This window comes from Salarias fasciatus, chromosome 12, assembly GCF_902148845.1.
Source record: "Salarias fasciatus chromosome 12, fSalaFa1.1, whole genome shotgun sequence".
NCBI classification, from domain to species: domain Eukaryota; kingdom Metazoa; phylum Chordata; class Actinopteri; order Blenniiformes; family Blenniidae; genus Salarias; species Salarias fasciatus.
The window spans coordinates 2,850,369-2,876,262 of NC_043756.1; the positions used below are offsets into that span (position 1 = coordinate 2,850,369).

Below are 25,894 nucleotides of genomic sequence, written 5' to 3' on the forward strand. Positions count from 1 at the left end.
CTTGACAGCGTGTGGTCTGTTTTATTTTATGAGTGGTGATGGGTGGCTGGTTGTTTCTTTGTGTGCTCTTGTCCTTGCAAGGTGACTCAATGAGACTGAACTCTGGCTTTGTTCACTTCTTTATTGCTGCACATTTTGATGGCTTCTTACTTCTTGTGATGTCCTCACAGTTGTTTCAGCAGGAAGCAGTCAATTGAAGTGCAACCTGGGCTCTAAAATGTGCAAGGATGGCTCCGAGTGCATCAGGTACACCCACGTGTGTGATGGAGAAAATGACTGTAAGGACGGGTCGGATGAAGAGGACTGTGAAGTAAAGTGCAATGAAGGTATGAGACCTGAGGGGACAACACAGGGCAAATCTGGCTTCCTTCATTTTGTTAATCCTTCAAACCAAAATTTGTAAGTGAAGAAACTTGAGTTTTGCATTTATGTGAAACTACTAAATGCTAAAGTTTAATGAACTTGATTTAATGGATGAAAAAATGTCAGGAAATCTGCACAATGTACAAAACTTCCTTCAGACCATATGAATGACCTCGGAGGTCAACTTCAATCTGGTGTTTGGTGTCTCTGTGCGTTCAGACCAGTTCCAGTGTGCACATGGTAAGAAGTGCATAGCCAAGGAGCAGGTGTGTGATGGCGAGCCTCAGTGTCAGGACCGGTCCGATGAGCTGAACTGCAGGCCTGAGAGTGAGGACTGCGTCCACCACTGCGACGGCCGCTGCCTGCCTGCCAGCTTCCTCTGCGATGGAGAGGTGGACTGTTCGGACCGCTCTGACGAGGCGAACTGCGGTACGGTGAAACGGCAGAACGTCTCATCAGGTACTGGACTTCATTCAAAATGAAAGCATTCACTTTTTTTTTTCATCTCAGAGGGCCAAGAAGAACAAAGAACCAGCACCACCACAGTACCTGCGCCTCCTGCCAGCCCACCCAAACCCCTCAGGTGCTCTCTGGGCTCCAAACCCTGCAGGGACAAGACGGACTGCGTCCGCCACAACCATGTGTGTGATGGAGAGGCAGACTGCAGGGATGGCTCGGATGAGGATGACTGTGAGACAGAATGTGGGAAGGGTAAATCAGTTTCACGTCTTAATTGCTCACCGAACGCACCAAGAACCTGTTTCCAAACCCTAAAACCAAACCATGCTGAAACAACTGAAGAGTCGAGGTGTCCTGAAACACCACAGGTTTTTTTTTTTAATCGTCCAGTAGCATTTCTTTCTGTGAAGCACTGAGACTTTAAGGTTGCGTTACTTTGAATCTATTGTAATTGGCGGCCTTCAAGACTTCCTTTGTGCGATTCTCAGGTACTGATGTTGGATTAATCAGCAAATTCTCAGTTTAACAAGAATGCTGTTGGGATTTTTAGACAGGAAATCTCTGTAGATGGTCAGTTCTATCAAAAATATCTGTGCACAGTGAAGGAAAACAGTCTTGACCTTTTTTGAATGCCTCAGAACTTTCCCCTGCAAACATGACAACTTTCCTGCCATCTAGTGAGCAGAGTCGGTATTGCATGAAACTATTGTGCAGAGACGGTCCAGTTTTAGGGGAGTGCATTCTCAATTAATCACTGAGCAATGCTATTAATCCCCAGCTGGTCAGGCTGCACCAGGTAAGTAATCTGATGGTTAAATATCATGTGGATTACACTGTCAGCTGTGGGAACAGAGCAGCCAAGATGCAGCTCAACCTGTAAAGAGTCAATTAACTTACTATTGGAAATCATTCAGACATTAATGGCTGAGTTTGCAGCAGTGTTTCTTCTGTTTGGAGCCTCTTTTAGTTTAAAGTGTAAGCTGTGGTTTTCAGGTTAAATTCTCAGATGAAGTGGTTTTGCACTGAATTAAATATCGGCCTCTTCACTCAAGGTTTAAGCTGATCGCTCATTGTCTGGTCTTCACTGCTGCCTCCATGCTCAAGTTAGTACAAGAGCCTGTCCCACTGTCATGCTCTTCCTCCTGCAGACCAGTTTCTCTGTGCACACGGGAAGAAATGCATCGAGCAGAGCCAGGTGTGCGACGGCGTCCCTCAGTGTCAGGACAGCTCAGATGAACGAGACTGCGTCAAGCGCATGGACGGCTGCGTCCACCAGTGTGACAACAGGACCCGCTGCATCCCCAGCAGCTTCCTGTGTGATGGAGAGACGGACTGCAGGGACGGCAGCGACGAGGCCAACTGTGGTGTGTGTGACACTGATGTGCATCAGCTGGATCACGGTTTGCGTGTGAGTGAACACACCTCTTCTCCCTCATCCCTGCAGTGGAAGAAGCCTGCAGCGAAGCGGAGTTCACCTGCAGTGGAGGCCAGTGTGTGTCGACCACGGTGGTCTGCGACGGCCACCCGGACTGCTGGGACGGCTCGGACGAGGAGGGCTGCACCAAAGCGCCGGTCTGCACCACCAAGCACCGCTGTCCTCAGAGCCAGGAGTGTCTGGTGCAGGAGTGGATCTGCGACGGAGAGCGAGACTGTCAGGACGGCACAGACGAGAAGGTGCAAACTTAAACGCTTTAAGAGTTTAGAAGCAACAGGAACACATCTCATCTTTAGTTCACTACCTAGCAGATTCTTACAAAATATGGACTAATGAATTTATTTTGTAGGTCCATGGTGCTTATGTGGTGATCTTGGTTAGGGTTATTCCTTTCTTGTTTTAAAGCATCCGAGCAGTGGATGGTGTAATGCTGAGTTTTGTCCTCTTCAGGATTGTCCCGTTGCTCCCCTGACCTGTGGAGATTTCCAGTGGGCCTGTAAATCCAAGACGGAGTGTGTCCCTCTTGGCTGGAGGTGTGATCGGATGATCGACTGTAGCGATGGCAGTGACGAAGCAGAGTGTAAGGAGAGGACTTGTATTATCCAGCATAAGATGGATGGACTAATATTTAAAGACTGGGTTGACAGTCTTATAGATTAAGTTAATCAAAATTACTGTTGGCCTTAAATATTTTTTTCCAATTTCCTTCATTTGTCTCAAGTGAGTTTCTGTACCTCAGGTGATAAGGAGACTTGCCGTTCTCACCAGTTCAAGTGTGGCAGTCAGGAGTGTCTGGATCCTGTCCAGGTTTGTAACGGCGTCTCCAACTGTGCCGACGGCTCGGACGAGGGCGGCAGCTGCCAGGAACGGTGTACAGATGCAGACAAGGAGCGCTGCTCCCAGACCTGCTACAGCACACCACAGGGGACGGTGAGACACACACACACCTCCTTCAGTCACTGTGTGAAGGTTTCCTGGCTTCTCCCGACCTGCCCGGTGATTGTTCTGTGCAGCGATGTGGCTGTGAAGCAGGCTTCAGGCTCCTGGAGGACAAAGTGACCTGTGAGGACGTTGACGAGTGTGAAGCTGGGATGCCTGCTGTGTGCGGTCAGCTGTGCACCAACTCTCCAGGCTCGTACCAGTGCGGCTGTCACCCTGGGTTCATGATGGAGGATGGAGCAAGCCAGTGCAAAGTCACAGGTGAAGCTTTTAAAGTACAATCTTAAACCACTGAGCAGCTGTTCAAGAAAAGTGACTCATGGAATGTATGCTGGTCCTCAGGAATAGACAGCGGGTTTAACTGAGCTGATTGTAATTGTTCCGTCCACCAGGTGAGCCCTTCATGTTGGCCTCGGTTCAGACGGACCTCTACCTGTACGGCCTGCGCAGCGGCAGCCTTGATGTGCTGTCGTCCTCGGCCAAGAAGGCCATCCTCTCGGTGGACTACAGCTGGAGGGAGCAGAAGGTCTACTGGGTCAGTCTGGACACCGAAAGCATCCGGTGGTCCTCACTCGACCAGAAGACCACGGGGACTTTGATTGGAGGTCTGTGCAACACAATTGGAATATTTAGATTGTCAGAAAATGGGAAGTTATCATGTCACCCCCGTTTCTGCCCTCCTACAGATGTCCGGGCAGATTCTGTGGCTGTGGACTGGCTTGGAAAAAACCTGTACTGGATCGACGGGGTGAACAGTCAGATTGTTGCCGTCAGACTGTCGACAGCCTCGCTGAAGTCAAACGAGCTCTGTATCATCCTGGATGAGGACCTGGATCAGCCTCGCTCGCTGGCCCTGCTGCCTCAGAAAGGGTTGGTGTGAATCCTTTGGAGTCAGTTGAGACAAACTGCATCCAGAGTTCAACTTTATCCCCCGTCCTCCATCTCAGGCTGATGTTCTGGACAGAGATCGGTAATGTAGTGAAGATTGAGCGAGCTGGGATGGACGGGTCTGAGAGGAGGGCGGTGGTGAACTCCAGTCTGGGCTGGCCTGGAGGTGTGGCTGTGGACTACATCTCTGAGAGGCTCTACTGGACCGATGAGAGGCTGAAGGCCATTGGATCAACCACCCTGGATGGGAATGACATCCGGGTAAGCTCTTTAAGAGGGCTTTTAGTTTGTCTGTGCCTGAAGGAGGACTTCGCAAACTGAACCATGTGGATTCTGTTCGCCAGATCCTGCAGATGAAGCAGACCACCAATCCTTTCGCTGTGGCTGTGTTCAACGATATGCTCTACTGGTCCGACGCAAAGATGCGAGTGGTGCAGGCTGCTCACAAAGTCACTGGCAAAAAACGCCAAGTTCTTCTGAAGAGACCCAAACAGCCTTTTGCTGTGAAGGTGAGTGAATCAAACGAGAAGGAGCCGACAGTGGATTTTGTGGGATCAGCCTGACCTTCGTACTTTCACCATAAATAAATCAGATGCTACACATGCGCTCTCAGATGAATTTGGATCTTGACCGTTTCAGATCATCCACCCAATGATCCAGATGGGCACCGAGAACCCCTGTTCACGGCTGGACTGCTCCCACCTCTGCGTGTTGGCCCCGGAGCGGCGAGCTGTGTGCAAGTGTCCCGCCGGCCTGCTGCTGGCCGACGACAAGCTGACCTGCTCCAGCCTGGTCAATTCGGCGTTCCTGCTGCTGCTGTCCCCCTCCACTGCCACACAGGTTTCAGAATCATGGATCACTTGCTTTTCTAAATCATATTTATAGGGAGAGACTTAAAAGAAATGGCTAAACATTTAGGGAAATGCAGACTTTTGAAGGTTTTCCTTCTTCCTTACATACCAACAGTAAATAAGAACTTGACACCATGGTAGCTTTTTGTACAGTAAGGTTTTTTGCAAGTGTCCATAAATAGTTGAAGAAAGATGGTGCCTCCTTCAGGGTCAGCTGACTAAAACATTGCGTTGAGTTCTTCTGCCGTTGGTTTTTATTTCCTTCTTGTTTGGTAGATCTATCTGCAGTCCCGGCTCACGGCGACTGATGTGAAGGGCTGGCCGGAGCACTTGGCCCTGCAGCTGCCCGGCGTTAACGAAGCCACCATCATGGACTACAGCCTGCGCGACCGAACCCTGTTCCTGACGGACGGCGGCACCTCGTCTCTCGGCTCCTTCAAGCTGAAAGGCTCGGTGCTGGTGTCCCAGGGGCAGCTGCTCAGGCTGCTGGCCGACTCCATCACCGCCATGGCCCTCGACTGGGTGGCGCTCAACATCTACTGGAGCAGCAGCAAGCAGCCGCGCCTGCAGGTCACCTCCGTCGCTCCGGCGCACACCGCCGTCCTGATCAAGGACGGGATCGGCCAAGTGGAGTCAATCGCCGTCCACCCCCTCAGTGGGAGAGTCTGCTTTGCGAACGTGGACACGCAGGCCTCGACGGCGACGGTGGAGTGCGCCAGCATGGATGGAGCCGATCGAAGGATGGCGTGGAAGGATGCGGTCCGGCCCACGTCTCTAACCTTCTCCCCCAACGGGGACAAGATCTACTGGGCAGATTCTGGTGAGGGGGTTCTCCAACTCTGCATCATTTTCACAGGAGATTCAGCTCAAACTGACACGCGCTTGATTTTAATGTTCAGGCAACATCTTCTCGGTGTCGATCGATGGATCTGAATACAAGCAGTTGGTTTCTGCTGAAGGTCTGGCTGCTGTGGCTCTGAGTGACAGCACACTGCTGTGGATGACAGTTACTGGTAATGCTTCATATTGTGGACTGTCTTTTCTTGTGGTGCTGAAAAGAAGCACTTTTCAAAGGTGACTAACTGTTCTTTCCTCATCAGACAAGACTCGGCTCTGGTTTAAGGACGAGCAGCAGCGGCAGAAGTTGTGGTTTGAGGTCGGCACACAGGTGGTCGGCTTGAAGGCCTTCAGCAAGTCCAGTCAGACTGGTAAGAGGAGTCCACAAAGGGAGGCATGTCTGGTGGAAATGAATAGATATGCTTGCAGATGGATTGTATTGAATGAAATTTCCTCGTTTCTACGTGACGCTCGTTCTCTCACCAGGTTCCAACAAGTGCACAGACAATGGGAACTGTCAGCACCTGTGCCTCGCCACCCCAAAAGGTCGGACGTGCCGGTGCGCCCACGACCACGTCGCTGTGAACAGCACCCACTGCATCCCGGAGCGGCGCTGCCCCGCCGACAGCCTCCCGTGTCTGGACGGCCTCTCCTGCCAGCCGGCGGAGAAGTTTTGCGACGGACATGTGGACTGTCCCGACCACTCAGACGAGAACTGTCAGTCCCCAGACGTAAATGTCTCTTATTTAAGGTCAACTCCTAACAGCTGATCTGTTCCATCCTACAGGTGTCGGGCCCAAGCAGCCGCCCAGAGCTAAAGCGTCCTCCCCTCGCACCCCCCTCCACCCCTCTTCCTCCCCTCCTCCTCCTCCCGACTCCGAAGCGACGGAAGTCCCCGAAGTGACGGGAGTGGCAGAAGACGACGTTCAGCTCCTGAACCTTGAGGCTCAGCAGTGCAGCCAGAAGCGCTGCGGTGGGAACGGTCACTGCGTGGAGAAGGAGGGCGTCACGGCGTGTGTGTGTTCGCCGGGTTTCAGCGGGGACTCGTGTCAGGGCGGCGCCCTGGACCTCATGCGGGGTCCCGTCATCTACGGCGCCGCCGGGCTCTGTGCCGTGGTGGTGATCATTGCTGTGATAGCTGTGGTGGTAAAGAAGAAGAACGCAAGGTTTCAACACTTCCTCAATATTTATTGCGAAGCAACACATTATTGGACTCACGATGATTTTTTGTGGCTTTGAAATAGTGCCATGAGTTTTGCTTCGTCTTCCTCAGACGTCGGAACCTTACCCGTTTGTAATGAAGCATATTAAAATGTTTAATGTGATGAAGTAGCACTGTCGTCCTGCAGGAACTCTGCTGCTGAAGCAGCGAAGGAAACCAGCATGACCGACCTGAGAAACAAAGTGGAGACGCTGAGCAGTGTGCAGACCGCCGCAGCAGACCCAGAGAAGCAGGAGGTGGGCTTCACAAACTCGCAGGCGTCTTTTTTTTTTTCTTTTTTTTTCCCTCACCCGTATTTGACTCTACTTCTCTTTACAGGAAGAAGCTTCAGTGCACTGAGGATAAATGAGAATTTGAAGTTTTAAAATAAACAAATCCATATTTTCCGTAGTTTCCTGTGGTATTTCTGCATTCTGTCGACAGGTTTTTTCTTTCCCCCCTCTAAATTGACTGCAGTTTGGTTTAAAAACTACAATCTGGCGTGTCTAGACTGTTGGCACTGGGCCATTGTCAACAGAAGGGTTGTTTGGGAATCCAAAAGGAGAAAGAATGTCAGCTTTGAGTGACAAAGTAACTTAAAACAAAGGAATAGTCCTTTTTCTAAGCCGAGCTTCATAAGCAGCTTTTTGGTCAAGGTTCAATATGTTTGATTCATAACCCATGGTGCTGAAATGCAAGATTTCCAGAGTGAACATTAAAATGAAAAGCTTGGTCTACAATCTACATATTGGTTCCTGAAAGTTTAGGAACTACAATAGAAACGGCTGAGCACTCCCAGCATGCAGACTGGTTTCTTAAGGGAAGAGGTTCTGTGGATCCAGGTTCCTGTCAGGGTCTGCAGCCTTCATGACCAGAAGAGGATTCAAACCTTTTCTCCTGCACTTCTGTGGACTCCTTGGGAGTCGGCTTTCTCCCAGGGAGCAATAGAAGTCTGGAAGGCATCGCACTGAATGACTCGGACAAGTGTCAATAATATAATCCAACTTTATTATCAGAAATTAGTGAAGTAATTCCACTTGTTCAAGATCTGAGGAAATGCTATCGGCAACTTTTTTTTTGCAGCTTGCTGCTGGTAATAAAAGTGATGGATAATGGGGGGAAAACCCCCCAAAGTTCAGTACAATGATCTTGGATGAATGTACCACATTCATCAAACATCAAGCCGGCACAGTGAACACATTTCCAATGTTAAAGCAGTGCAGGATCCACAAACATATTAAACCAATTGTTTACTCATGAGACTAACTCAAACAACCGAGATGCTTTGTTTCTAAACTCACTAGATATTGACCTAGACTTCAATCAATTCTTGAAATTCACAAGTCATTAAATTCAAAGTAATCTGGTGTTTTAGAGTATTAGAGACTGCAGGCTGAGAACTAACTAGAGACGAGTACCGGCCGAATGTATTTAAGCAATAAACAAAGTTTCTCATTTGCAATTGTTCAGATTTCCCTTTTGTGTCGTTAAACTTTCAGACTAAATGAACTTAAGTGCTCCTTTACAGTGAAGTTCTGGCTTTGACTCTCTGGAGGATGCAGACCCTGAAAATAAACTCAAAGACTAACCCTCCCACATTCAGCGGTCAAGATCTTCCTGGTTTGAGTCGGTTTGATTCAGACACATTAAATTTGTGGATTTCCTCCACTCAGGCTAAGATCAGTCCAACGCAGCAGTTTCTCACTGTCAGTGCAGCGTTTCCTCAGATGGTGGAAAGAGCTGCTCCAACACTTTAATGATGCACTGGCGTCCAAGCAGCCATAAGATGACGTAGAAAGACTGCATGAGCTGTATTGCTCCTCAACCCAATGCAGATACATCTGTCTCATAAACTCCATTATCCAACCCAAGCTGTCAGACCATCACATTTACAGATAATTTTGAGTCACTGTTTAGCCTCAAACGATGCCGAACCGACACCCAGATGCATTCACACCGGGGATATTCTCAATGTGAGGCGGGAGTGCAAACCACTACATTCTACTCTCCAGACTTCATCGACAGGTATCAAACACTGCTGCGAGGAACTCTCTTCATTAACTTCATGCACTGACAAAAGCAGCGTATTTAAAAGGTGAATTCATTAATTTGATCTTTTTGACGCTGCAGCAGCCTCCTTCACCTGGACATGTTTCCACATCAAACATCAAAGCTCATTTATCAACACAGAGTCACCCTGTGAAGCTGCAACGTCATAAGAAGTCATCTTTAAACGTGAGAAACATTTGATGTCTCTAAAATGTTTGCTGGAGTGAGGCTGTTACAGAAAACAGGTGGATTTAGAATCAGATCATGAAGACAGTTTTCTGCACTGTCGGACAGACAGAGTCCTTGCAGGTGGAGTCCGTGATCAAACGTCCGGTTCTGCTGTGCTAGAGCGGGGAGGGGGAATCCTGTTGATCCTGCTGCTCGGGCTCCGTGTCCGGCTCGTTGGCGGCGTCCTGCTGCGGCGGCGGCGGCGGCGGGTGGATGAGACCTCCGTCCTGAGCCGTGTTGTAGGAGCCACAGCCCGTGCACTTCATCCCCAACACGTGGAAAGGCACCATGCAGTGAGTCTGGCAGTCGTTACAGATTATCTGCAAAGGAAAGTCGAGACAAATAACATCAAGTTCACCCAAAAAAGTACAGAACACACACTCATATTTTCCTTGAGGTTTTTCCACTGTAAGATCTCACCTTGACTGTGACGCCCTGGTACTCGGTGGGCATCGGAGACTGAGCGATCTCCTTGTCGATCAGGTCCCAGTGGTCCTCCATGCTCCAGGCTGAGTGCATGCACAGCGGGCAGCGGTACGCTCTGAAGCCAAGAGGACAAAACAGGTGGACGGTCTCATTCGGTGGAAGTGTGGCTGACTGGAGAGAGTTTCATCTGCACAGTGAACTCACCAACAGGGAGGAGCCCAAATGCAAACTGTGCTTCATGTAATTAGCGTTCTATAAATTCAAGTTCATTAATAAAATAACACCCATCAGGTGACGTGAAGTTTGCAAGTTGACCATTCAATTTCACGATCTCCGTTAAATAAATTAACACTTAAAAAATGCCTTAAAATGCTTGGACAGTTTAAAAGATGCTGAGATTCTTACTGGACATGCATGTCGAATATTTTTCAGCAGGTGATTTTACTCCAGAACTCCTTGAATCTGAGCTACTTTATCTGGTAAATTCACAAAACCAAATGGACCTGTTTTACTTTAAACACTTTATTGCCCCTCAATTGTTCTGCATGTAAAAGACGATCAGAAAAGCTGAGGACATTTTCCTGACTAGAGAAAGTAAGCTTTAGATTTGATCTTTTTTTTATTACATTAACTGTCTCACCACAAGAAGGCCAGTGGTTTGTCGGTCACCCACATTTCATGAAAACCACTGTAAGAACAGGGGATTGTTAGAAAGTCTGGACTCACCCTGTTCTGACCATGTCATCGAAACAGGTCCTGTGGAAATCAGCAGACACAATCATGTCCAGGATCCACTACGACAAATCTCATGAAACAACACAATATGCAGCAAAACATGAATCCGTGTCTTTTTCTTCACCTTATAGTTGATACACATAATATTTTCACAAGTGTTCGTACGAAATCTTATAAAAAAATAAAATGCATAAAAAGTATTAAATCTGGATAGACTTTTGTTGGCACATGAGTCTAAATTCATATTTTTCATTTGTCTGAATGAGGAAATACAAAAACTTCTGGAGTCATACTTGTGTAAAAGGTGGCCGCACGGAAGGACGTGAGCTCCGATTCTGGATGTATGAATATCCTGGATTAAGAAAAGAAACAAAAAAGTGTCATGATAAAGTAAAGACGACACTGAGGCGCAGCATTCCTCGTTAGGCGCAGGTTTTTACCTCCATACAGACCGGGCAGTTCTGCCTCGAGACATTTTCCACACACTGAAACAGGAGCAAATGAAAGAGACGCTGAGAAAGGCCTGCAGTGAAAGAGTCCAGAACCTGTGCAGAGAGAGAATCACCTTGTGGTTCCCTCGCAGCTCCTGAGCTAAACATAAATTGCACTTCTCACAATGGAAATACTTCTCTCTGGGCCCGATCCTGAACACACAGGAGAACAGATTTAAAAACACAGAATGACAAAACTTCATACACAACATCAGGATTTTGTCTTTCCAGGTTTAACTCCACAATTTCCTCCATATTGATTTGTGTTTGTATATATTAAAAAAGACCACCTTGTGGATTTTAGAGGACCTTTGAGAGAAGGGACGTTTACCTGCATATTCCACAGGCCTGACAGTGGTACTGCTTCTTATTCTTGTCAAACAGATGGCAGATGTCGCAGTAATACTCCCCAAACTGTGCATGACACTGCTGGCAAGTCTGCTGGGCCTAGAAGAATGAGGAATCACAACATTTTGTATGTTTTTAATCCATCCGTCTTCAGCGCGACTTTGTCCAGCTGGGGGTCTCTGGCCATGCACACACCGGATAGACCGCCAGCCCATTCCAGAGATCAGCCACTGTTTCACAGGCACGACAACAGACTGACACATTTATTCAGTTATTCATTCAAATACAGTGATGGGCCTTTCTGTGTGGAGTCTGCATCATTTCACACCACAGAAGAAGACCCGCAAAGTTTTCTTTGAGAACAAACAGTATAGAAGATCGATATGAAACTGGTGCACATTTCGATCTAAAACTGCTCACCTTCATTCTAAATTTTCTTCTCAACAAGCACAATAAGAGACATTCATTGACATTCTCAGAAATTAAAGTCAAGATCCTACGTATCCCGATATTTTCAAGAGATCTACGACATTTAAATGTAAACAGAGACATCCAGCCTTGTGAACCTGAACAGATCCGTGTTGTCTGAACAGATCTGGAGCAGTCAGGCTGTTTCCCCTCAGGTCCAGGTTATTTGATCAGGTATCGGAGCTGAACCCAGTCAGGCTGCTTCTCCTGCTCACCCACCTGCTGCACCGTCAGGCAGTCGGAGCACTGCACCTCTTGGACTTTGAATCGATCCATCTGGTGGTTCTCCTCGGCATCATGGCACAGCCGACACACGTACAGCTTCCCACAGCAGGGAGCCTGGGGGACAGACAGTTAGGTGAAGTGAGTCCAGAGCCGAGGTAGCCATCGTGGGCACTACGGATTTATTTTCAGCGGGTTGAACGACGCGGTACGAGCTCTATTAGCCTCAACTAACCAGCTAGCTCTAGCTGAGAGCAGCAGACACTAGAGTGCCGCTGCCGCTCCTCGCGTTTCCCTAAATTAGCTGTATGGTTCTCGGTTTGTCTCCGTTATAGGCGTCAGGTAAATGTTTGCGGAACATTTTTATTTTAAAGTTGACTTACTTTGAGCAGACAGCTGCGGATGTAATGTTCACAGCCAGCAGGAGACGCCATGACACTTCTTCTTCTATCACTTCACACGAGTGTCAGAGGAGCGGCTCCGACGCGCAGTAGCTCCCCCTGCCGGGCAGAAAGAGCAGTGCAGGATAAAACACAGGTCCGTTACAAAGAGTCAAATCTCCCTGAACTCCAACATATCAGAGGAAATAATTCTGCTGTGTGACCAAACTGAAATTAGCACCGAAATTCTTAATTTGCATGTAATTTTTTGGGAAAAAGCTTCACGGAGCAGACAGACGAGTGAAAGAGTCACGTGTGGCTCCAGAGGCATGGCTTGATGAGCAATAGGCTGACATTTTAAGGGTCATTTCCCTAAAAATAACTAAACGTTCCTGTCTGATGTTGCTTGAAAGATGCAGAAGGAAGAAGTGGCAATTTTGGCCCTAATGATTTAGCAAGGTAGTGAGAATCTCAGGGTTATGTCCTGATTATATTGTGCACTTCACCCCCTGTACCCCACCGTCCACTGTATGTGACAATAATGGAATGTTGTACCGAAAATTAACAGAATGGACTAAAAATCCCAAATAAGAAACGTAAGTAAAGGAAGCATTTCCTCCATATTAAAACAGGAGATCCTTCTCTTTGCCCCATTGCCCTCCCTGGATCCGTTAATAATCCTTTCACTGTCTGAATTCCAATTAAACCTGCCAGCCAAGTGTTAATCACCACTGTGCTAATTATAGACTTCATCTCTTCCCTGCTCTTGCTCACCTTTATTATTTTGCCAGTGTGTAAGATTAAAACCGGGTAAAACCTGTGTTTTCTCTCCTCAGAAATGTATCTCGGCCGTTGTTTCTTCTGTTGGCTACACAAACTTAGGAATCTATAACCATCTCATATCCCAACATCTGATACATTGCTCTACTGCACCATGGAATACACACAAAAATTAAGAGAATCGTATTTGTGACATACCGGTAAATTTTCTTATGCTATTAAAGCTTACATCATTTGAAAACTAGTTGATTTCCCTTTGAAATTTGCCACTCTACTGAGGAGCATGCATGTGTTGGATGAACAGCTGAGTTGACCAAATATCAAACACACAATTAATATTATATTAAGTATAACTGGCATGAGGCAAAAAAAAATTTATACAAAGAAAGGTTATAGTTTTCACTGTACTAATGCACACCTAGACACATTAGTAAAGCAGTAGGAATAGAATAGAATAGAATAGACGTAGAAAATTCTTTAAAAACTCTAAACTGAATAAAAAATGCTGGTCTCTGAAAGGAAAATAATGTAGCATATCATTCACAAAGGATAGTCAGAGGAAATTTTCATTTTGTCTCTGAAAACTTGATATTTATTATTACGTATTTAAGCTCATTATGTATTATTTGAAGTTTAGCTTTCTTTATATTTTGAATTTCTTTAAACTCTATAATTTACTGTGTATAAAACGTGCGCTATGGCTGCTATTGCCGTTGATAAGCACCGTGGCTGAAGCCCCTCCATCAGGACGGCGCCGCTGGTGTAGTGGTATCATGCAAGATTCCCATTCTTGCGACCCGGGTTCGATTCCCGGGCGGCGCACGTATTTTTAGCTTTTAATTAGATATCAAGTGAAGAACTCTGAAAGGTGAAGGATTTTCTTTAAAGACAAATGCACAATAGCCTTTATTGTTTCCCAATTGATTCACACTAAATAAGGCCGATGTTTTACATGCAGCTCCCACGTGTCCGGACCTTTCTTCCTCGTTGCTCGTTTAGTCGCGGTTTCAGCGTCCCCGGACATAAAAGACAAGAGTCCGTGCAGATGTGCAGTGTGTGGGAGGGAGAAGGGAGTGATTTCTCTGGCTTCCTCTGTGCGCGCAGGTCGACGCTGCTGACGCCGCTCCTCCGCCATCTTCAACTTCCTATTGTTTGCATCAGACGGAGGCTGTCTGCTCTGCGGTGAGAGAGAGGGACGGAGCGCGGAGACTCGGCCACCGATCCGTCGTCAAGCCGTAGACATTCGCCCCCCTTTCCACGTCCCGCAGCCGCTCCGGTGCAAGAGGACCATTTGTATGCCACTGGATTAAAGGGATCGCAGCGGAACATTGACGATGGAGGACGACCAGCCCAGAACCTTGTGAGTACTAACGGCGGGGCCCGTCTATGTCCTGGGAGGGAAAGGCTCCGTCTAGCTGCTGCGCGTTGGAAATGTTTCCACGTTGTTGTTTCAATTAAAAGCAGCGGAGGCCGTGCAGTCAGACACACAGCGGTATTTAAATCACCGGGTTTATCTGCACGTCCTCGGTTTCACATGTGAATACCAGAAAATGACCCCACATATCGATAGGAAAACAAAAAGCGTGGTTTTGATATAAATAACGGAACCATAGACCGAAACTGAGTTGCTAGCTACTGTAAGCTAGCGTTAGCCAAATAGGCGTCCAGCGAGTCACTTTGTTAATATACGTGCTGTTCAGGCGTGCATTTTTATTATAATCGTTATACATCACATAAATGTGGTGGGTGTTTTCAGATCTAAATGCTTAATATGTGATTTTATAAGGCACCGTTACTTGCCAGTAGTTAGCCTGAGGCCCGCCGGAGCCGGCTAGCCGTGTGTGTGGCTAGCTGGCAGACAAGCCACGTCAACGCTCCGAGAGACGGTCCGGGACAGCTCCGATCCGGGGGCGAACGCGCTCCTGTCGGCTCTGTGAAACAGACACCGTGCCCGGGACTTTTCACACATTATTTCATTGGGGTTTTCTCGGCTATTTAAAGGATTGTTGTGGCATGTAAGCTAGCCCGTTTAACTAGCCTTTGTTTGCGTGCTACTTCCTGTTTGACAAAGACTCACCCCCCCCATCTCCCCCCATGTTTTCAGGTATGTGGGAAATCTGTCCAGGGATGTCACCGAGCCCCTCATCTTGCAGGTCTTCCAGCAGATAGGACCCTGCAAGAGCTGTAAAATGATCGTCGATGTGAGTGTTGTTCTCTCTTGATGCTGTGGTGATTGTTCATGGAGTCTCAGTCAAAACATGCAGTCCAGCGTGGCTGTGCCCACCGCTTTCCAAGGCTGTGTCCCTGATCTCGGCCTCACCTCCGGGCTCCTGTGTGAAAGAATCTGATTTGCTCTGCCCACATGTTCACCGCTAGCTGTGCCACTGCTGGAGGGAGTTTTCAGCTCCTGAAGCCTCACTAGTGGCCCATGTACTTTTATGTTTCCATGTATAAGTTCTTTGGCAATCTATTTTTTTATTGTATTTCTGCAGCCTTGAGTTGCTGTTTAATATAAATCAGGCAAAGCAACTTGATAGTCATCTTTTTAAAACTCTTAATTATTATGATCAAGGATTTCAAAAAATGAAACAAACTACCCATGTGCTGTTTGGTTTACAGCCTTGCAAAAGTGAGATTTGACGAATCAACAGAGCCCCAGTCATCTGAAATCCTTTGATCCAAATCAAGTTTACATGTTTAAAGTGAACCACCAGACCGCCACTCTTTGTTCATCCTCATTGCATAACTCTCCAGACTTTATGCCCTCCCCTCGCCGTTCCAGCGCTTCTTGTTGCGAGCGTTCATGTGACGGCAGTGGATCATTTCCTCATCATGGCAGCTCAGGCTTTACGTACAGCGGGTGCGTCCTTTCACGTGCCGCGATTGAAATCTCATGTCACTGTTTTCCTTGTTGACAGACGGCTGGAAATGATCCATACTGCTTTGTGGAGTTCTATGACCACAGGCATGCTGCTGCCTCACTGGCAGCCATGAATGGAAGGAAAATAATGGGTAAGGTAAGCTATCGTATCTACAGGGTGAGTGGGGACGGGAGGGTTGGGCACTGGCCACGGAGCTGTATGGAAATAAACAAGATCAAGCTGACTGGTGCCTTTTTAAATGCCGATGGTGTATTCTGCCTTTGCCAGTAGTGATCTGAAGTTAACTCCAGGAACCGGCACTCATACGCTGGATAAAGTGGAGATAGGAGATGAATTAGTTTATGTTTATTAATGATGAGAATAAGCTGTGTCATCCAGAGACTTTTCACTAAATGTTTACTAGTGAGGCTGCCGACCTGGATGTGTTAGAAGTCAGATGTCTAGTGATGGGGCCTGTTGTCGTCTGCTGTATTTTGTCCTGCATCAATATTTCAACTGAAGAGTCAGATGAGTCGACAAATATCTTATTCAGGTCTCCAGGAGCCGAAGAGCAAAGGAGCAGCCATTAGCATTTTAATCTGCAACATTTTAAAGACCACCAGGCCTCATAAAAAGAATATTAAATTGGTGCAGTAATGAGCTCAGTGTGAGAACATAAACCCGAGATGGCCGCGTCGCTGAACTGAGCCACCGCAGCAGTTCGGTGCGTCAGATGTATCGTAAGCTTTTATCACACGGTTTTAAATGCGTGTGAGTTTATTGGCTTCATTGTTGTTATTCTGCGCTGATCTGCCCCTCAGTATGTCTCACACTTGTTCAGAGCAGGTAGGAAGATCGTAGCGTTATGGCACCTTATAATTCCACATGTAAATCTTCCAGAGTGGGTTTGCTTCCACGCCGCCCTCACAGCGGAGGCTTTGCGACTTGATGTAAACATACTCCACCTGGCCTGTGCTCTCTCTGCCCTTGTCTGCAGGAGGTCAAAGTCAACTGGGCCACGACGCCGACCAGCCAGAAAAAAGACACAAGTAGTGAGTATGGCTGTGTTTGGTGGGGATGAACGTTTCAGGACAGAAATGTTGTCGAGGAGGAAATAATCCAAGTTCAGAGCGTTTAATGTTGGGCTGGAAAACGTGGATGTATTTACACACAGCTATTATATATGCATGTCACACACTTCACAGGAAGCTCTTCATTAATTTACGTATACCACTTTTAACAGTGCTGCTTTATTTCTGGAAAGAAGTACAAACCCAGGGATGGAGTTTACAGCCGACTCTGTGTTTTAATGCCTCTCTTTATTCCCGTGTAGATCACTTTCATGTGTTTGTTGGAGACCTCAGCCCAGAAATAACCACAGAAGACGTCAAAGCTGCCTTCGGCCCGTTTGGCAGGATATCGTAAGTCTCAGAATCATTAAACTAATAAGTCGGATCGACCGCGGTCCAGTTCTGCTGCCACACACCGAACACACACACATTAGGAAAACAATGGAAACAAGTCCTGGCACATTAACACGTCCACAGACGAGTCCTTCCCTCATGGAGGGTTTTAGGATTTCCATTGAAGTTGAAACGGTTTCTGTAACGGAGTGCAATCAGCTGTGACTAACGGTCAAAATGGTTTTAGGAAAGATAAATAATTAGCAGACTTGAGCAGATTATGCAAAGCTTTTTTTGAGTTTGTAAAGTTTTGTGGCTTTTTTATCGGCATGAAAACTGAAATGATAAATTTCCAGCCCACTGTAGATCATCACGAGATGAATGCAGAATGTTGGTGAAATGTCAGTCTGAGGGTTCCTGCTGTGCCACATTTTTCCTGAAGTGCTGCTTTCTTTGTCTTTCCTGGTCCACAGAGATGCTCGTGTAGTGAAAGACATGGCTACAGGGAAGTCTAGAGGTTATGGCTTTGTGTCCTTCTTCAACAAATGGGTAAGTTACTGACTCGTTCATATTTTCTAAGACAAAAAGTCATCCTGACTGGAGAAGTTGCGAAGTAAAGGCCACTACACACAAACGTTACATGGGTTTAAACTGCAGGGTTAAAGCAGCACAGTGGGAATTGAGATGTGGTCTCATAAAAAGTTTATCGATCCCTCCTGGTCTGAGAAGATCACCGTTTGATCACGTTTAAAACGTTGATTGTGTTAATTCAGTGTCGATCTGAGAGCGTCTGCTCCTGTCTGCAGGTTGTCTGAAGTCTTTATCGTGTAAATCACCCAAACTATTTGCTCTAAAGCACGCCGCATATCTCATAAGCTTTTATTTCCCCCAAATAGAATGTCTTCTTGTGCTCTTCAGCCTGGAGGTTATAACATCCAAGATTTTAAAAATAGCTCAAAATGTCGATTGTTGAAATACTTTCACAGAACGCCACCCTGGAGTCCATCTGTAAAGACTTTCTATCGTAGAGTTCGAATAAGTCTTCGTGGTTTGAGTGAGCGTCTTTGTGGCGTTGTGCAGTGGATTCCTCTGCAGAGCGATTCGTTCTCAGGTTGTGCCGCCTGAGGAGTCGGATCCTGTAGCGTCTTCGCTCTGACCGGAGGAGGCCAGTGTCCTTGGTGGGTTTGGGGTTGTGGGGAGCAGAGTCGGCTCGTCTCGTCCAACTTCCAGAGCTGCTTTGGGGTCACTGTGATCAGCAGCTCGTGTTAATGTTGACCCGGCTCAGTGGAATAAACCCACAATGTATGGAAGAGTTTATCGACTGTTTCATGTCTGTTGAGCAAAAGTTTACGTATTTATTGTTTTATTTTTAGATATCATTTTGGCTTGTAGCTCCAGCGAATAAGCAGGCCCTCTCTCTCTTTGTTTCAGGATGCAGAGAACGCCATCCAGCACATGGGCGGCCAGTGGTTAGGAGGTAGACAGATTCGAACTAACTGGGCCACAAGAAAGCCCCCTGCCCCAAAGACCACCTATGAAAGTGAGCGGCCAGCCGCGCGCAGCCTGGGCTCGCTTCCCGCGTCCGGCCGCCTCATGTCCGTCTGTCTCTGTTCCAGATAACTCGAAGCACCTATCCTTTGATGAAGTAGTGAGCCAGTCCAGCCCCAGTAACTGCACCGTGTACTGCGGCGGCGTCAGCACGGGCCTGACAGGTAATCAGTGAAGCCAGGCGAACCAGATCAATCTGCTCAGTCTAAACACACGGCTTCAGTGGATTGAACCGGGAATACGTTGCATACGGAGCAGCTTCTGCACAAACGAGTGTCTAATATTTCCTGTTCTTTGGTTTCAGAGCAACTGATGAGACAGACCTTCTCCCCTTTTGGACAAATCATGGAAGTCAGAGTATTTCCAGACAAAGGCTATTCATTTGTGAGGTAGGAGTGCGTTTCTCCCGAGTCATTGTTGCACTTCTGGAAATGATAAACCAGTTTGAGAATGATTTACAGTTGGCAGCAGCTGGGTGCCCGCTCCGCTCACTTTGCCACTCCGTCTCTTTGTCTTTGTCCAGGTTTAACTCGCACGAGTCGGCGGCCCACGCCATTGTGTCCGTCAACGGCTCTTCAATAGAGGGACACGTGGTGAAATGCTACTGGGGGAAAGAGACTCCGGACATGATGAACTCCATGCAGCAGATGTCCATGCCCCAGGTGAGCTCTCTGAACGGCGGGATGGAAACCGCTCAAACTCTCCCCGTCTGTCCTCTGATGGAGTTCATGTCGAAGTGCGGGCCTTGTGCTTCACGTTGAGCGGTTCTACAGCCATCAGAGTGCCTTTCAGTGTGAGAGCAAACTGGATCTAAATATACGGCACGCACGCTGATATTTTCACGCCTGCTGTTTTTAGACCAGCTCAGTTCAGACGTGTGTGAAAACAGTCGACTGAAGAGGAAATCAATGCTGAATATATCCGTCAGCGTTGTTGTACGTAAGAAAAGAGGAGCCGAGCTTCATACTGAGCGAGTGGAGGAACTGGGTTGTAGCTACAGACTCGTCGCTCTCGTCATGTCCGGCGGTCCTGGAGACGCGGCGCTTCCTCCCCCTGTTGTTCGGTATCCATGGAGACGAGACGATCTGTCGCCTGCTCCGTGTTAGTCATGGAAACACTGATGCTGTCCAAAACGAGGGATGTCCCAATCGGAGAGCTGATGTTTCCAGCCGTCCACTGAGCCCCGTCTGCCTCCAGCTGGACGTGGACGAACAGCAGTGCAGTGGCGAGCATGTCGGCCGCCAGGTAGAGCAGTGTCCGCAGCCTTTTCTGCACCACGACCGGAGTTCAAGCTGCTGAAGCAGTCAGTGGACCAGCAGGACGGTCCACCAGTAGCCCTTCAAGCTTGTACTCGCAGTGCTCAACATGACCGCCGTGTAACGCATTGGTAGGAAAAACCCAGACAGTCCCACATGAGGAAATGTCGGCAGTGAAAGACTCGCAGCTGGAAGGTTTTTCTTTTCTACCAGCCGATTGTTTCTGGGAGAATAATCCGTTTCAGGAGTGTTTTTCTTGGCGGGAAGTGAGAACTGTTACCTCCAGCTCCTTATCACCTGTTTTGACGGGCAGTCGGCCGCTATCTGCTGTTATGTTGATGAACCTGTGCTTCTGTTCTTTGCGCCGTGCAGCAGAACAAGATGGGCTTCGCTGCGGCCCAGCCTTACGGCCAGTGGGGCCAGTGGTACGGCAACGGGCCCCAAATCAGCCAGTACGTCCCCAACGGGTGGCAGGTCCCCACCTACGGCGTCTACGGCCAGGCCTGGAACCAGCAGGGCTTCAAGTAAGTAGCGCCACGCGCACAGGGCTCCCCTCCTCCTCCTCCTCCTCCAACATCATCTTCAGAGCCCCCCCTCCCCTCAAGACCGGGCAGCGGGAGCCAGCTCTGGCCACAGGAGGGCGCTGTCCCCTCCCTCCTCCCTCCAGAAGAGAACGATCTGAACTGAAACCTTTCAGTATTCTTCCAGCTCATCTTATCCCTGAAGGCTTTCTGGTTCTGTTGATTTTTTTCTTTTCTTTTTTTTTTTTTCTTCCTGTAAACAAACAAACCTCTTTAAACCCAGTGAACACCTTTTAGTTTGAATTTGGACTTTAGTGAGAACAAATAAGATGCTGACAGCCAGGTTTTTGTTTTGTTGTTATTCAGATGAAGACTTCATTTCCTCGTGTGTAAAGACTGTGCAGTTTCTCTGTATGTCTTCATTCATGACTGAACGTTCTCTTTTTTTTTTTTTTTTTTTTGTTTTTCCCCTTTTTGGTTCCTTCAGTTCATTTTGATCTGTATTTGATTGTCAGCTCTCATGTTGAATTTATTTTTGTTTTTGTTTTGTTTGTTGTAATGTGGACGTCCTATGTGCCGTGTTGTTGTGTTACACCCAAGAGAAATAAAGGAGAGGCCTTTTCGTTACTCGCAGTCGTAACGTTCTTGGTAAACGGGCCCCGAGGGAGCTGCGGCTCGAATCCGAGCGCAGCGCAGCCCCTCCGACTGAAGCCCGGCCTCGCTGAGACTTGAAATTAGAAGTTGGGAGTGAAGCTGTCTGATCCCCACGCTGAACTTAGACTTCAGGTCTGTCGCCTGGACGAACAAAGCCTTGAAGTGAGACTGAGGGGAGCTTTAGTTGGACTTCAGTGCCAAATGTGGAGGCGGTTTCCGGGGGGGGGGGGGGGAGAATTATTTAGCTTGCTGCGCTTCGCCTGTTTGCTCTTTGTCTGCTTATCCACCCATTTATAATCAAATGACGCTTCCCTCCACGACCTGTTGATTTGTTTATGACTTTGTTTGGTTTGACCCGGCCTTCCTCACCCTCACTACCTCTGATAACTCCTGTTTGCCTTCCCGTTCTCTCTCCAGCCTGTCCAGATTCTAGTAGCTCTAATACAAACCCTTTGGCTCCCTTTCGCCTTGTCTCTTCTAACCTGCTGGCATTGTGTCTTCTCTCTCTCTCTCTCTCTCTCTCCTCTTTACCTGGTTTTTTTTTTTGCAGTCACTTACCGGCCAGTGCTGGGTGGACTGGCATGAGCGCCATCAGTAACGGTGGGGTAATGGAGCCTGCACAGGGACTGAATGGCAGTATGCTTGCCAACCAGCCCGGTATGGGAGCGGCGGGATACCCCACGCACTGATGGGTGGGCTGGGTGGGCGAGTTTCTCTGCCGGCCGCTCTGCCGGTCGGCCGGCTGTAGGGCTGCGTAACACCGCCTCCCCTCGCGGCAGGACTCAGACTTTTACCGGGACGTGGAGCCTGATGAAAGGTGACGCCTGTGAGATGTACATGGGGGGGGGGGTTTCGTGGGTGGGTGGGGTCGGGTGGGGCTGGGCGGGGCGGGGCGGGGCGACGTGAGCCCGGGAGCCGCGGTTTGACCCGCGCGGGGATTTCCACCCTCTGTGGGAGGCAAGACTGGCCGTGAACCAGGGCTCGGAGCGTTTTTAAGTTAACTGTAAATGAGTATAAAACTGTAAAGGAGAAACTTTTTGGATTTTTTTTTCCCTCTGGGTTTTACAAACTGCTTCCATCTTCACATCGTTCCTCGCAGACAAGCCACAAGGTGCGTCTCCTCTTTGGGTTTTTTTCTTTTTCTTTTCTTCTAAAGACGCTCTGGAAGTGAGTCGAGCTAAGTTATGAACCTTGGTGATCATTTTGAGGAATGGAGATCCCGTTTAATTTCTTCTTCTCTGGTTTTCTCTTGGATTAAATCGATGCAGGGATTGTTGCCACTGCTGTTTCTCTGTAAGGGCAGATAAATATTGCACAGTTTTTTCCTCTCTTGTACTTGCTAAACAAATTTAACTACCAAGAGTGTTTCTTTTTCTTTTCTTTTTTGGCATTCCATTTCTCTTCTGTATCTCAGACGGCCTCAATTTTTTGTTTGTTTTTTTTTTCCGCCACATGTAAATAACCATTCATTCATTTGAAACGATGTAAGTAAAAAATGCTACTGTTAACTGTGGGTGCTTGCTTTTTTTTTTGTTTTTTTTGTTTTGATAACTCGACAGTTAACTCCGACATTGTACGTAGCAGAGTGGCACTATCGGCTGTGACGGTGGCACAGTGCAACACACACACACTCTCTCGCTCTCTCACACACACACACACACACACACACGTTTCTTCCATGCAGGGATAAGACAGCATTGCCATGCAGTGCATACTTAAAAATTTAACACAACTCAAATGTTAAAGGGTGTTCATGTTTGACACTTCTGATGTTTTTTAAATATCTATTGAGACGCCAGTATTTTATATCAAAAAATAAAAAGAAGAAAAACCTGAGTGGATTTCCAACTCGCTCTTTTTGCCAGAGAATCGGGGAGGCCTACATTGTAACTGTTGCCTTATAGAGCTGGTTTCTTTTAGCTGACAAGATCCTCTTTTTAATTAGGCAGTGCCTACGGACATTTTCAGACCCTTTTGTTTAGAAAGGTGTTCGCCCTGAGAACTGATGACTCTGCTACTGTAATCAATGTTTTCTTGCTTTGTCCAATTAAAATGCTAATGCACAGAAAGCACCTGTCGTGTTGGAATTTTTCTCACTTGAGGGGTTTGTGTCAAGCCTTGGATTTCTTTTTTTTTTTTTGATGACATCGCTTGATGACTTAAGTACCACACCTAAAGCTCCATCAGGTTTAGGGAAACGCTGCTTTACTGGGCTTCAGCGTGAGGCTGCAGGCGACGGATACAACCTCCCGTAATGTGAATGAATCCTGATGCAGGTGAAGACGACTGCAGAGCGGTGAGAACAGAGCAGAGGCTGTGGAGGCAGTGTTTAAATAAAACGTGCACATCAGCAGCCTGTGGAAGCGTGAGAGGACCTGAGCTCCCCAGCCAGCGTCCCAAGCTGCTCTGTAAGGTGAATCGTGCACGTGAAGCAACATTTAATGGGGCACATTGCCTTAGCTCCAAGCGTCTCTGAAAACCTGAGAGGCGCTAACACCACTGTGCTGGTTTTCAAACGGAATGCATTCATGAAAACATACTGTTTATCATGTCCAATGAATTTTCTACTTTCTTGTTGGGAAGTTTGAAACTTGACAGCATGTAAATATTGTTCCAATTTGTAAGTTTCCCACTTACCCACAAATACATATTTGTCAGGAAACGGGCACCTAAAAGTCATTATTTCACCCGGAAGTGTTTCTTTTGACATGTCAAACGTAAATCCTGACCATTACAGGGTGTGCAGAATTATTAGGCAAATGAGTATTTTGAACACATCATCCTCTTTATGCATGCTGTCCTACTCCAAGCGGTATTAGGCGTAAAAGCCTACTACCAGTGAAGCAGATCAGATGAAGTGCATCTCTGTAATGAGAAGGGGTGTGGTCTAATGCCATTAACATCCTATATGAAGTCTGCATGATTATTATTGGGCAACATCCTTTCCTTTGGCAAAATGGGTCAGAAGAGAGACTGGACAGACTCTGAAAAGTCAGAGATAGTGAGATGTCTTGCAGAGGGATGTGGCACTCTTAAAATTGCCGAGCTTTTGAGGCGTGATCATTGAACAATGAAGCGTTTCATGCAAAATAGTCCACAGGGTCGCAAGAAGCGTGTTGAGAAAACAAGGTGCAGAATAACTGGCCATGAACTGAGGAAAGTCGAGCGTGAAGCTGCCAACAGGCCACTTGCCACCAGTTCTGCCGTATTTCAGAGCTGCAGCATCACTGGAGCGCCGAAAAGAACAAGGTGTGCCACACTCAGGGACACGGCCGAGGTGAGGAAGGCTGAAAAACCAGCACTGAACCAGACACACAAGATAAAACGTCAAGACTGGGCCTAGACTGGTTTTTCTAAGGTTGTTTGGACTGATGAAATGAGAGAGTCTTTTTTTTTTTTTAACTTATTTTTTGTTTTGAACATTCAACGTACATACATCAACAACTTGCCACAATCATTATATTCGCTCTCAACAATCCCTTAATTGAAATATATTTTTCTTTTTTTTTCTTTTTTTCAATAAAAGTAGGAAAGTAAATAACAAAAAAAAGTCCGAATAAATAAATAGATAAGCATATCATCCTCACAGCAATCAAAATAAATAAATAAATAAATAAATAAACAAATAAACACGTCAATAAATACAAATAAAAGGGGATCCAACAATCAGATGTAGCTTCAATGACCCACACATTTGCGTATCAAGAAGTCAAGACGTAGGGATGCTCATCCTACATCATTGCAATATCAGAGGCATCACAGGCTTCCATCTCTTCAAAACAATTTCTTTTTGCAATCTAACAGCATATGTAATTTTTTCCATTTCATAGGTCTCCCATACTTTTCGGATCCAGTCATTATATGATGGGGATTCCGTTTTCAACCATCTAAATGTAATACACTTCATTGCTGCAGCCAGTAGGATTCGTAGCAAATATGCATTATCTCAACCTGTGATCCCCTCCGGTATTCCACCAATAAGGACCCCTGTGGGTTCCTTTGCTATTTCACAATGAAAAATTTCCTTTAGAGCATCGAATATCTCCTTCCAATAATCCTCCAATTTTGGGCATGACCACAATACATGAGTATGGTTACCTATGTGCTGACGACAAAGCCTCCAACATTTGTCTGACCCTCTGTGATTCCATTTAACAGTTATTTGCGGGGTTCGAAAATACCTTGTGATAATTTTCCACCTAAATTCTCTCCAAATATTAGAACTTGTTACTAAATGTGCTTCCTCACAACCCTGTGTCCAAGTTTCAGTCGAAATATTGGTCCCAAATTCAGTCTCCCATTTGTCTTTAATATGCAGGGATCCATTTGGATCCATTGACGAAAATATTGTGTATACTTTAGAGAGCACGCGTTTAATATTACCCTTTGATTGCAAGTCCTGGAGATACAACTCAAACTCGGAGGGATTCCTAACCCTCTCATATTCTTGATGTGTCCTCAGAAAATGTCTCAGTTGCAGGTATCTATAAAAGTCAGTTTGTGGAAGTTTAAAATCGTGTTTGAGCTGTTCAAAGGATTTAAGGTCCCCTT

General features: G+C 47.0%; 3 protein-coding genes and 1 non-coding gene across 7 annotated transcripts; 3 read left to right on the top strand and 1 right to left on the bottom strand.

The window, feature by feature from the left end:
- The first annotated feature begins 38 nt into the window (after positions 1 to 38).
- lrp13 (low-density lipoprotein receptor related-protein 13) lies at positions 39 to 7,333 on the top strand. The gene is made up of 19 exons (XM_030104133.1): positions 39 to 81; positions 171 to 326; positions 1,971 to 2,186; positions 2,267 to 2,496; positions 2,708 to 2,837; positions 2,997 to 3,187; positions 3,271 to 3,457; positions 3,589 to 3,801; positions 3,883 to 4,066; positions 4,144 to 4,345; positions 4,429 to 4,593; positions 4,724 to 4,924; positions 5,212 to 5,755; positions 5,835 to 5,948; positions 6,036 to 6,143; positions 6,259 to 6,489; positions 6,560 to 6,938; positions 7,122 to 7,230; positions 7,313 to 7,333. Exons 1-19 carry the CDS (start codon positions 39 to 41, stop codon positions 7,331 to 7,333), a joined length of 3,624 nt encoding a protein of 1,207 aa, XP_029959993.1.
- A 676-nt stretch (positions 7,334 to 8,009) lies between these two features.
- On the bottom strand, positions 8,010 to 12,432 carry rchy1 (ring finger and CHY zinc finger domain containing 1). Its single transcript, XM_030104703.1, has 9 exons — positions 12,324 to 12,432; positions 11,938 to 12,057; positions 11,234 to 11,349; positions 10,977 to 11,055; positions 10,852 to 10,896; positions 10,705 to 10,763; positions 10,403 to 10,432; positions 9,671 to 9,791; positions 8,010 to 9,570 (listed from the first exon to the last, which is right to left on the bottom strand). The coding sequence occupies exons 1-9, from the start codon at positions 12,372 to 12,374 to the stop codon at positions 9,367 to 9,369; spliced, it is 825 nt and encodes a 274-aa protein (XP_029960563.1). The 5' UTR covers positions 12,375 to 12,432; the 3' UTR covers positions 8,010 to 9,366.
- Positions 12,433 to 13,851: 1,419 nt separating this feature from the next.
- On the top strand, positions 13,852 to 13,922 carry trnag-ccc (transfer RNA glycine (anticodon CCC)). The gene has a single exon. It is a non-coding gene; the product is annotated as a tRNA-Gly (tRNA).
- Positions 13,923 to 14,188: 266 nt separating this feature from the next.
- On the top strand, positions 14,189 to 24,049 carry LOC115398067 (nucleolysin TIA-1-like). 4 transcript variants are annotated; one of them, XM_030104700.1, is made up of 13 exons: positions 14,189 to 14,460; positions 15,205 to 15,301; positions 16,019 to 16,117; positions 16,959 to 17,013; positions 17,295 to 17,382; positions 17,838 to 17,913; positions 18,796 to 18,904; positions 18,981 to 19,076; positions 19,217 to 19,301; positions 19,436 to 19,574; positions 20,541 to 20,692; positions 21,894 to 22,052; positions 24,039 to 24,049. In XM_030104700.1, the coding sequence occupies exons 1-12, from the start codon at positions 14,435 to 14,437 to the stop codon at positions 22,030 to 22,032; spliced, it is 1,161 nt and encodes a 386-aa protein (XP_029960560.1). In that variant the 5' UTR covers positions 14,189 to 14,434; the 3' UTR covers positions 22,033 to 22,052; positions 24,039 to 24,049. The 4 variants fall into 4 exon arrangements, with proteins under 4 accessions (XP_029960560.1, XP_029960559.1, XP_029960561.1 ...); XM_030104699.1 differs by lacking the exon at positions 24,039 to 24,049 and having other exon boundaries at positions 21,894 to 22,186; XM_030104701.1 differs by lacking the exon at positions 24,039 to 24,049 and having other exon boundaries at positions 20,544 to 20,692; positions 21,894 to 22,186.
- Positions 24,050 to 25,894: the final 1,845 nt, after the last annotated feature.